We start from the raw sequence: 12266 nt of genomic DNA, 5'->3' as shown, positions 1-12266 counted from the left end.
CGCACCGCGATGAAGAGTGGCCCCCGCTTGCCGCAACTAGAGAAAGCCCTCGCACAGAAACGAAGACCCAACACAGCCATAAATACATAAAAATAAATAAATTAAATTTCTGATTGCTGACAACACCTTTGTTTAAAAAAAAAAAAAAAAAAAGTCGTATCCTCTTGGCACTAGACCACAGAAATGTCAAATTTCTACCAGTTCAATATTCTCAGTAATGTGTGTATATATAGATGTACACACGTCTATCTATATACACCACATACACATATATACACAGTTGAGCCTAGAACAACGTGGGTATGGGGGGTGCTGACCCCCCTTCCCTAGTGTGCAGTCAAAAACCTGTGTATAACTTTACAGTTGGCCCTCCGTATCGCTGGCTCTGCATCTGTGGATTCCACCAACCTGTGGATCGTGTAGTACTGTAGTATTTACTACTGAAAAAAATCCTTGCATAAGTGTACCCGTAATCCAGGTATCAGTTCAAACCCATGTTGTTCAAGGGTCAACTGTATATCCTTTATACAACTGTATCCTTGTATATTTGTGATTTTCAAAGGAAGGATTCTTCACTTAAGAAGCTATCAGTTTTAGAAAAAATTTTAAATCCTTGTCTTCCGTGCAAAAGGCAATACATATCCATCTAAAAAATAACGGTGAGATTAAGTAAAATGTTATAAAATAAGCTGAGTAGGGATTAGGGAAAGATTAAAAGCCAAAAGTATCTATATCTATTAAAGAATTTTTAAAAATCAGTAATAAAAGAGGAAAGAATTACTGATACACTCAATAATATGGATAAATCTCAAAAAAATTGAGAGAAAGAAGCCAGGCACCAAGGAGTATTCTATATGACTCCACTTATATAAAACTCTAGAAAAGGCAAATCTTATCTATAGTGACAGAAAGTTCTTCTGGAGCTGGGGAGATTGACTGCAAAGGGGCACAAGGAAATTTCTGCAGAGATGGAAATGCTCTATATTCTGATTGAGGTAGTAGTTCCTCGAGTGTGTGTAACACCTTTATTAAAACTCATTTAACCATACACTTGAAATGGGTGCAATTTACTGCATGTAAATTATGCCTTAGTAAAACTGACTAAAAAAACAAACGTGATTTTCAACTTTAAAATAACCTTGGGTCAAAATATCCTGCTTCATCCAGGCCACCATCTTTTCTTACCTGGATTTTGCTCTCCCCTTCTGATTGGATTCCCTTATAGGAATCCAGCTTCCCTCCAATCTGTTCTTTGCTCTGCAGCCGGAGTCATGTTTCTAAAAGGAAATGTGATTATGTTACTCCCAACGACTCCCATTTTTCTTCACATGTTATCAGTCAGGGTTCCATCAGAGAAAGAGAACCGCTAAGAGAGATACAGATGTAGATACTTATTACAGGGATCTGACCTACACAGTTACAAGAACCGGCTAAACAGTCTCTGTAGGGCTGTTAGGTCCACCTATTCTCTTCCGCTGCTGGAGACTCAAGTCCGCCGGGCAGGCGACTAGGAAGGGAAGATGATGTAAAGTTCCAACAACCAGCTGGAACGCACAGCCACAAGAATGAACCTCAGCCTGTCAGTTCTTGCTTCCTCTGACCTTGGCGTCATAGGGTGGAAGCTGGGCCATTCGTGAAGCTAAACGCATCTGGCCCAGGAGTCAGGGAAACTGAGGGAGGATCCAGGGGCGGGTGGAGCAGTTATAGGCTCAGCCACTGCCTCACCTCAAGAAGTCAGCCAGGGGGCTTCCCTGGTGGCGCAGTGGTTGAGAGTCTGCCTGCCAATGCAGGGGACACGGGTTCGAGCCCTGGTCTGGGAAGATCCCACATGCCGCGGAGCAACTGGGCCCGTGAACCACAACTACTGAGCCTGCGCGTCTGGAGCCTGTGCTCCGCAACAAGAGAGGCCGCGATAGTGAGAGGCCCGCGCACCGCGATGAAGAGTGGCCCCCGCTTGCCGCAACTAGAGAAAGCCCTCGCACAGAAACGAAGACCCGACACAGTCAAAAATAAATAAATTTATTTAAAAAAAAAAAGTCAGCCAGCAAAGCCGCAACACACGAGCTACAAAATGGCTGCTGCTTCACGTCACCCTGCATATCTCCTACAAGTCTCTCTCGTGGCCAGCCCTAACCAAAAAACATACGGTAGAGCGAATTCTGGGAAATGCGGTTCAGCCTAGCCAACCTCACACGTTACAAAACCAGCGTTAACACACCAAACCTTAGATGGCTTCCATTACTCTGCCTTAACAGAACTTACAAGGTTCTTTGTGACCTGATTTCCACCAGGTCTTCTGGCTTCATCTCCTACTCCCATCTCAGGCTGTAAGTATTGAAATATTTACATTTGGTCCTGAGGTTTTCTCTAAATTTCCTAGCCGTTCCACACTATGCCTCCTGGCTGGAATACTCTTCCTTCCTTCCCCTGTAACCTGGCTGAGACCTTTTCACCCTTAGGAAGCCTTTCCTGACATATCACTTTATTGCTGGTGGCCAGTACAAAACCAGGTCCACAGCTGGCACCCAATAAAATTCAGTTGAACAAACCATACGCCAACGAGAATTAAGACTGATTACCACTGAATGAACATGACTGGACACTTAGGCATATAGGGGATAAAGTGCTGCAGCAAAGGTAATACAAGCAGCCCGTTAACACATGGGGAAGGCTGTTCCCTTCTCACTTTTGTCCCCCCTCCCCAGGAAACAGGGGGAAATGTCTAGAGACATTTTTAGCTGTCACCACTGGGGAAGGAGGTGCTACCAGAATCTAGGGGGTGGAGACTAGGATGCTGTAAAGCATCCCACGATGCATAGGAGAGCTCCCCTCTCCCCAACGAAGAATTACCTTGCGCAAAACGTCAGCAGTGCCAAGGCTGAGAAACCCTGACAAAGATAAAGCGTATCTGGATATTGATATATAAAAATATGCATTTACATAAACATAGTATTTCACAATTAATGCAGTTTATAACAGGTAAAAAAATCAATATTTAATGACAAATGATTTGTCCTACATGCCAGCAATACAAAGTGTTGCATTTGTACCACCAAAACCAAAGGAATTGGTGAGTCCAATACATCTTTTCTCAGTTTTCCATTCCTGCGCCTTGAGTGGAACATAATTGAGATCAAATTCTGGTTCTGTACAGTCCAGGTTTAAAGTAGGTGGCAGTTTTCGATGATAACAAGCCAGGGAGGTAAAAGCTGCCTCAGCGGCCCCGGCGGCCCCCAGCAGGTGTCCCGTGGCTCCCTTGGTGGAGGAAACGGCAAGGGCGTGGGCGTGCTCTTTGAAAAGATGTTTGATGGCTTTGTTTTCAGCAGCATCTCCCAATGGTGTGGAAGTAGCATGTGCGTTGATATAGGATATCTCTTCAGGCTGTACACCTGCATCTTTTATAGCAGCAGCCATACATCTAATAAAATGAGAAAAGCAACTGAACTTATCGGAACGACATCTAATTTTAGCAAGGTATTCATTGTCTGTATGGCTTACGAAAAAGAAATATCCAAGTACACTGGATGAAAAGAACCCTTTATGCTCTAATGACAGAACAGCATCTTGGACTACCGTGTGAGTTGGAATGCTGTCTGCATGGGAATAACAAGGCATCCCCAGTACCCTGGACTGATTCATCACCATGACGTAAACATACAAGCCTATGGATTTTGCAATCTCTAATAAAATGTATTTCCATTTTATTTGAATTGTCCTTTCTTCCTTGAGGAAAAAGCCACATAGACTCAGGCCTAGAATAATTTCTCTTCTAGAAATTTCTTATCAGTGGGGTGTGTTGTAGAGTTAAAACGTGGAGAAAAAAATGTATAACTATGCTCTAATGTTTTCTTTCACATTTAAATGTAAAACTTGGAATATGTCCCAATAATCTAAAAAATGTCTGTACTATTACTTTAAGGCTCAAACACCCTTTCAAAAATTGTCTTATTCAGGCTATGAGAATTCTAAATAAATGAAGAAGTACAAAGCCAAACCCCAAGAGAAACAAATCCAAAAATAAAACACTTCTCTGGGAAAACCTCTGAAAATCTCATGGATGTTAACACCCTTTTTTTTAGTTGTTGATCTCTGGGCTGCATACATTTCCTTAAGAGGCAGCTCAGAGTATAATCTGAAGCGTGCTGGAAGGTTTCACCTAAACATAACTATTTCCTCATCTAGCTGACTACCAGGCTTGACATTTCCAGCACCAGCAACTACTTACTAAAACTCAAAAGTATAATTCAGGGGTCGGTGAACTATGACCCTGGCCAGATACTGTTTTTGTAAACACAGTTGGCCCCCTGAACAAACTGGGGGTTAGGGGTGCTGACCCGTCACACAGTGGAAAATGCCCCTATAACTTTACCGTTGGCCATCCATACCCCCAATTCCACATCCGCAGGTTCAACCGACCACGGATCCTGTAGCACTGCCGTATGCACTTAGCGAAATAGATCCGCATGTAAGTGGAACCGTGTAGTTCAAACCCGTGTTGTTCAAGGGCCAACTGTAGTTTCATCGGAACACACCCATTCATTTTCGTACTGTCCATGGCTACTCTCAGTTACAAAGCAGAGTCTGAGTAGCTGTGACAGAGACCCTCGTAGCTGGGATAATATTTTTGGCCCACAAAGCCAAAACTATTATTCGTTCCTTTACAGAAAAGGCCTGCCAACCCCTGGCTAATTTAACTGGTTAAAACATAATATGATCTAAGCAGGCTAACCTATGAACAAACATACTGACATATATAATGTTAGTGTCAGAGGGGTTTTTGGTTTTGTGGGTTTTTTAACTTAACTCACTACCTCTTCCACAATAAAAGCAACTTGCTTTTCGAAGTGCGGTCCTCAGACCGGCAGCGTCAGCACCACCTAGGAGCTGGTTAGAAACGCAGCATCTCGGGCACCACCCTAGACCTACGGAGTCAGAGTCTGCATTTTCATAAGATCCCTGGGTGATGCGAAGTCGCAGCAGATCCCTACTGAAATGGCGCAGAGACCAGGTACGCGCAGGACAAAGCGCTAACTGTACTGTCCAGGTCTGACGGAGGGCTGCAGAAGGCGGCCTCCTGCCCCTGACGGCTGTCAAGCACAACTGAAGGGAAGAAAATGTGGCAAAGTCACACACGGCCTTCTTCACAACGTTACTGGCTTTCGCTAAAAATCCGGATTTTGTAAGGATACTCACATGTTTTCAAGTATTTCAAACGTGGTAAAGCAAAGAATTCAAAAACACTAGTTAGTCTAAAATGGGAACACAACAGAGCTACAGTACACCAAGGCCAGATACTACAGTTTCCCCTAAGTTGAGACTCCAATAAAGAGTCTTATCTGAAGAAATGTGAGCAAACAACCAGTCTTTACCTTAAGGCACCTTCTCCTCCAGGATCAGGGGCGGTTATGTGACTGGCATCACCTGAGAGTCCGTAGCCCAAAACCTCTGCATAGATCCGAGCCCCTCTTTGAACAGCATGCTCGTGTTCTTCCAGCACCAGCACAGCTGCACCTTCTCCCATCACAAAACCATCTCTCTTGGGATGGAATGGCCGACATGCCGACTTCGGATCAGAGTTTGTGCTCAGAGCCCGGGCTCTGGAAAACGCAGCAAGCGACAAAGGGCCGATGCAAGAGTCGGCACCTCCAGTCACCATCACATCAGCATCGCCGTGGGCTATGAACCTCAGAGAGTCTCCCACAGCATGAGCTCCCGTGGTACAGGCTGTGGACACTGCATGATTGGGGCCCTTGAGTTTATAGCGAATGCTGACCTGGCCTGCGGCCATACTGACCAGAATCTTAGGGACAAAGAACGGGCTGACTTTACTGTAACCTTTCGTCTGAAACATCGAAGCGGTTTCAGAAATCACTTCAAGGGGAACCATTCCCATGCCAATTGCAACACCAGTAGCCGCTTGGTCAGCTTCTGACTGAGGATGCCAGCCGGAATCGTTCAGGGCTAACTCAGCAGCCCCGATGGCCATAACGGTGGGAGAAGACATGGACTTGATATCTGATTTGGGCACAAAGTGTTGTGCGTTGAATTGACCTTCATCACAACCTCTTGGCACATAAGCAGCAACACTGCAAGGGACACTCTTATACTCTTCACCGACCAGTGAAACGATTCCACTCTCTCCCTGGATAAGACGATCCCACACCAGCTGAGTGCCAACACCCAGAGGAGTCACTAAGCCAATGCCTGTAACGACAACCCGCCTACGCAATCTGGGTGTTCGCACAGTTCCGAAAAACCTCCTTTCACTTATCAATCGCTGGCACAACCTTGTGTGTATTAGATGAGGGCTTGTAACTTTTAGGAAACTTTGCAAGCCGTTTGACAGCATGATTGAGACTCAGAGGATCAGAGACGTTCCCGCAGCAGACCACGACACGCCCAGCAGGTATTGGCTGTTGTTGAAATACCTTAAAGGCCTAAGAAACAACATCCAAGGTGGTTTTTCTCGGGTGCTTGGTATGAGCTGTTAAGGAGCGCAGGGAAAATAATGTTACATCACTTTTACTTATCAAACCACCTGTCTGGACTCAACCCTTTTTAGACTCTCAGTACCCTCAGACATTCCAAGATAAAGAGCTGAAAAGACGACTCATTCGATTCACAACAGAATTTCACAATGAAAAATATACAGGCACTCCTGGCCGGATATAGGCTGCGGAAAGCATCCTTTTTCAGGATTACCGAGGCCTTATTACAAAAGACAGTTCACGTGTCGGTGGCACAAAACACACTTCAGGGCCTATTCTTTGGGGTGGCGGTGAGAGAACTTTTTCGATCAGGGTTTCGGGGACCGCGAAGGTCAAGGGCGGGGCGGGGGGGGGGGAAGGAAAGGGGGTGTGGCCAACTCCCCGCACCGCCCCAGACACCCGAGGAAAGCGTGGCGAGAGGAAAAGACACCTGACCCGGGTCCTCCACACCCCTCTCCCCACGCAGCGCCGACCCGACTCGGAGCTGTAGGGCGGAAGGAGAAGAGGAGCGAGCAGCCTCTACGTGCACCCGGCCTCCGGCGGCCAGCGCAGCCGCAGTCCCAAGCGCGACGCGGGCGTGCGCACGCGCACAGCACGTCCTCACACGTCCGCGCACACGCACGTCCGCATGGCGCGCACGCGCACGCGCAGTCCGCGCACGCACACGTCCGGCGTGCGCGCCCTCTGGGCCGGGCGCCCTTCCCCCGCGTCACCTTGGTGGAGGTCAGACGGTGAGGGGAGGGTCCGGGCGCCACCTCACCGACTCCAGCGTAACTTGGGAACGAGCACGTAACGAGGGGAGATAGCATTTTTGCGTATCAAAAAGGGATCTCTTTTTTTTTCTTTTGCTAATAATCCCAAATATTCCCCTGTTATGGGAAGAGGGACTCCGTCATATTCGCCCGGAATGCTAGGGAAGAATTAAAGTTACCGTATCCTTACAATGATCTCTGTATCGCTCAGAGCTGTTTATAATAGCAAAGTAGGACTCATCGAAATGCCCAACAGCAGGAAATCAGTTGTCTATTTTGTGGTACATCTAAATAATGTGCAGCCATTTAGAATAATTTTATAAGTGAATATTTATTAATGTGGAAAGATGTTAATTTCTTAGAAGACCCAAGTTGTAACTTGTATTTTTCCTTTTTTTTTTAAAGGGTTTTCTTGGGGGCGGGGTCTGGTCTGCAAGCAAGTATAATGATTGCGGTATTTTTCCCTTATTTTATTTTTTAATTTTTTAAGTTTTTTGGCCACTCCTTGTGGCGTGCAGGATCTTAGTTCCCCGACGAGTGATGGAACCCAGGCCCCACGCAGTGGAAGCCTGGAGTCCTCAACACTGGACCGCCAGGGGATTCCCTTTCCCCCTTATTTTTGCTTAGCTTTATCATCTTCTCTATAGTATACAAACAATGCTTTTGTAATAATAAAGTTACTTTTACTTTTTAAAACTTATATTCAGCTCTTGGGCGGTGCTCAAAATATCACAGCCAGTGTCTAAGAATGGAGACAAGAATAGAATAGAGAAGAATGTAGACATTTATTTCTAAGTGTTCGAAAAATTCAATAACTTCTATTTGCTCAGAGCTCACTGTGAATCTATCAAGGGAAAAATAACATGAAAATATAAAAAAGCAAGAAATCAGCAAGGTAGTATTTGTTTAGATGACCATCTGTTGCTCACATGCTGACCCAGGTGTGTTTTGTGTCCTTCTTTCTTCTGTAGGTAAAGGATTGACCGTATAACCTGCATCTGAACCTCTCAGCATATTTGTTTCTTTCTGGACAGTGTGCCTCTTGATGGCTTCCAAGTAGAGTGCTTTGCCTGCTTTCCCAGCTCTAGAGAAGAATTTGGGAGAAGCTTAGCTTTTCCTGGTTAGTACTGGATTTAAATGTGTCTGGAAATAGACTTTTTCTAAAGTAGTTCCCTAGTATGACCTTGAGTCATCCTTGATCCAAGGCCTATTCAGTCACTTCTTAGGATGACCTTCTTTCAATGACGATAGAGTTACTTTAAGAGGAATTAAAACAAACGTGGTTATAAAATACAACTAAAAGTTAAGGAGTGAGAAGTACCCAAACTTGCTCTCTCCTCTCTTCATGGCTATATAATGTTTTAAAATCATAGTGTGAAAAGTCCTAAAATATTTTTTGAAGCCAAACTCATATGAAACACAGTTTTAACATGCTGTTCTTTTTTCTTTTGTAACATCACAAAATTACCTTGGATAAGAAGTGACAAGTCAATTAAAATATTGTAGAGGGAATTCTCTGGCGGACCAGTGGTTAGGACTCCCCGCTTCCACTGGTTGGGGAACTAAGATCCTGCAAGATGTGCAGTGCGGCCAAAAAAAAAGAAAAAAAAAATTGTAGGAAAGTAAAGCCACCGAAAGTCTTTTCATTTTTATTTATACCTCTGATCTTTCCTTTGGTCTAGAAAGGGGTGAGAGATTTTATGATATTCTAATAGCTCTACTGTATGATTTAGTACCATATTTCTTGTTAAAATACCATGGTGTTTTAGCTAAAGTACCAAAATCTTCAAAAAGGCTCCACTTACCATAGCCTCTTGTTCAGACATATGTTTACTTAAATTTTTTGTAATGTGATTCAAAACTATCTTTCCAGATATAGTTCCCATTCTCTATTAAAATAGATTTCCACCCAAGATGGCTGTACTCTTGCTCTCTGTACATCCCCTGCCTGACCAGTGCCTGCTTCACCTACACCCTACTCACGTGACTGACCTTCCTACAGACTTGCCCCCAGCCCCAGCTGGTGACTGTTCTAATCTTTAGATCAGAACCTCTGTAACGTGAGAGTTTATCAAAGGAGCAGTGAGGGGCGTGCCTCACTGCTGGTAACCAATGAGCCAACCTGACATCAATTCCCCTATAACTGGTAACCTCCCCCTCCCCCTGGAGCAAAGACTGCTGCCATGTCCTGCCCACCGTCTGCTGCAGATGGTGGGGTGTCACTCCACGACCTTGCTTCAGACATGTAAGATCCCCCATCCATTAAACCACTGATGTCTCTGTCACTGACTCTGGGATCTTTCTTTTGTCTTGAAGCTGGGTAAGCCCAGGGCTTGCAGGCCTGCAGGGTGCAGCCCAGCACCCAGCAAAACTGATCTTATCATCTCTAGATTGACTTCAGCTTTTCTTTTTTCATCTCTGTATCTTTGCTTGTACTTTCTTTTCTTCAACATTCATTTTCTTCCTAAGCTGTGCTAGAAGCTGGCATATGAAAATGAATAGGGTATGGTTCTTGCTTTCAGGAAGTTCATAGTCTAAGGAAACAGCCATGGAGACAAATATGTGCAAACCACTGAAACAGGTGCTGTAATAGAAGAATATGACAGAATTATAATAATACAAAGGAGACAACTGGGTCAATACTACCTTCCAAAATCAGGAAAGCCTTCAAAAAAGTTGACCTTTGAACTGCATCTTGAAAATGAGTACATGTTTGTCTAGTAAATTTGGTAGGAAAGGTCATCCTGACAGGCAGAGTAGAACAAAGGCCTGGAGACCTGATATCTTCCACAAACTGCTAGTAGTAGTTCAATGTGGCCAGTGCTGGATGTGAGGTGTGGGACAAAGCAACAGTGAAAGCTTGAGGGTGAAGCAGGGGCTGATCTGAAAAAGTCTTGGATGTTGTGCAGAAGACTTTGGATTTGATCCTGTAGGTCAGAAATGATATGCAGGCAGCCCTGGTCTAACTTGGACTGCAACATTCTTTTATTGAATCTAAATTCCTCTAGGAAGGAAATGGTAAACTCTCATTCCCTTCACCGGACTCTCTGCTACTTCCTTTGTCTTGAACAAAGCCACTTGGTACACTCAAATTTCTTGCCTGACTCCTGAAATCATTTGATGGTAGAGTGTGTGTTGCTGAAATCTGGCCTCTACACTGGTGCCAGATTAAATCTCGGAGACAGAGTTTTGGGTGAAGTAGAAAGAAATGGCTTAATTGCTTTGCCAGGCAAAGGAGAACACAGCGGGCTCATGCCCTCAAGACTGTGTGCCCCGCCCTGGAGGGGGTAGTGAGGAGTCTTACCGTGTTCAAGGAGCAGGGCGTGGTCAGCCAGAGGACATTCTCCTGATTGGTTGGTGGTGAGGTAATGGGGAGTCGGCATCGTCAACCTTCTGGTTCCAACCGGTCTGAGGTCTACATGCCTGTGGGCAGCAGACAGTTAACTTCCTCCACCTGGTGGGGTTTTCAGTATCTGCAAAACAGCTCAAAGGACACGGCTCAGAATATTCTCTATAGTCCTGGAGGAAGAACTAAAGGTCCTTGACTCTGTTTAATGGCTAAAGTATTATTATTTTGTCTTGCTTGCTTGTCTTCCTTTCTTTCTGCATTTTCTCACTTCTCTGATTATTCTTCAACTAAAGTTTTTCTGCAGACAAAAGGCAGGTGTAGGACGTGGGTGGAGGTCTATTCTGGGAAGGCCTCCTAGGGTCCTGCTCAGTTACATGTGGGCAAGGGGTAGCCATAGAAAACGTTTCAGCAGAAGAATAACATGATCGGATGGGTGGTTTAGAAAGATCATCGTTGCAGCATGTGCAGGGGGATTGGGGAATGTGGGAGTGGACATGGGGAAGAGAGTTAAGACTGGTGAGGCTCTGCGGGGGGGATGAATTGGGGGCTTGGGATTGACATGTGTACACTACTGTGTATAAAATAGATAATAATAAGAACCTACTGTATGGCACAGGGGACTCAATGCTCTGTGGTGACCTAAATGGGAAGGAAATCCAAAAAAGAGGGGATATATGTATACATATGGCTGATTCACTTTGCTGTACAGCAGAAACTAACACAACATCGTAAAGCAACTATGCTCCAATAAATATTAAAAAAAAAAAAAAGACTGGTGAAGCCCTGAGCTAAGGCAGTGGCACGGAGGAGAGAGTGCTAGGATGCTGTCCTTAATTAAGTGTGTGTTGGGGGCATTTCCTCCCACAGCTGGGAAGTCCTCCCCTTCCTCATCTCATTAACCTCCCAACTTAGGGGTTCTCTTCAAATTCTTCTTCCACGAAACTGCAACCACAGTGGAATTTTCCTTCTTCTAAACTAATAGTTCTCCAAATTTACCGTGCACCAAAATCACCTGCAGGGCTTACCACACACATTGCTGGGCCTCATCTTCAGTGGCGGGGCCTGAGAATATCCTGCAATTCCCTGGGGATGCTGATCCTGCGGGTCTCACCGGTGCTCCAACTCGGTGACTCTTACGAAGGCGGGGCCTGTGCTCATCCCCTCCCCTGCTTCACAGTGTGTGGCGCACGGCCCGTGGCTTCATAACTCTTTGGTGAATGAATGAATTACGGAATGAATTAATAAACACATACCCTTATGCACATACCACTTTGTGCATTTCTTACCAAATGATTTGTTCACAGTAACTCTGTTTCATCAACTCAAGGGCTATCTGTATGTAAGGTATTATTATTCATTTTGTCCTTCCTACTAGATTAGAAGTTTCTTATGTCATCCATCTCAGACTGCTTTGCATACAGCATGTGCTCAATAAATAGTAGTTGCTTAATTACTTAATACCGTCACACAGTAGCGAGCTACCACATCAATTCCTGAGAGGCTTCAACCCCTCTCCTTGCCAATAACCTTTATTGAGGTCAACATTTTCTTTTTCTTTTTTTTTTTTAATATATTTATTTATTTATTTATTTTTGGCTGAGTTGGGTCTTTGTTGCTGCACGCAGGCCTTCTCTAGTTGCGGCGAGCAGGGGCTACTCTTCATTGAGGTGTGCAGGC

At 44.9% G+C, this 12266-nt stretch overlaps 1 protein-coding gene across 1 annotated transcript; it reads right to left on the bottom strand.

The window, feature by feature from the left end:
- Positions 1 to 3015: 3015 nt before the first annotated feature.
- Positions 3016 to 7049, bottom strand: OXSM (3-oxoacyl-ACP synthase, mitochondrial). The gene is made up of 2 exons (XM_061193723.1): positions 5370 to 7049; positions 3016 to 3418 (listed from the first exon to the last, which is right to left on the bottom strand). Exons 1-2 carry the CDS (start codon positions 6347 to 6349, stop codon positions 3016 to 3018), a joined length of 1383 nt encoding a protein of 460 aa, XP_061049706.1. The 5' UTR covers positions 6350 to 7049.
- Between the last annotated feature and the right edge of the window lie 5217 nt (positions 7050 to 12266).

Source organism: Eubalaena glacialis, chromosome 6, assembly GCF_028564815.1.
Source record: "Eubalaena glacialis isolate mEubGla1 chromosome 6, mEubGla1.1.hap2.+ XY, whole genome shotgun sequence".
Classification (NCBI taxonomy): Eukaryota; Metazoa; Chordata; class Mammalia; order Artiodactyla; family Balaenidae; genus Eubalaena; species Eubalaena glacialis.
Note: the sequence above shows the minus strand (reverse complement) of the source record. Positions and strands in the feature narration are given on the sequence as shown.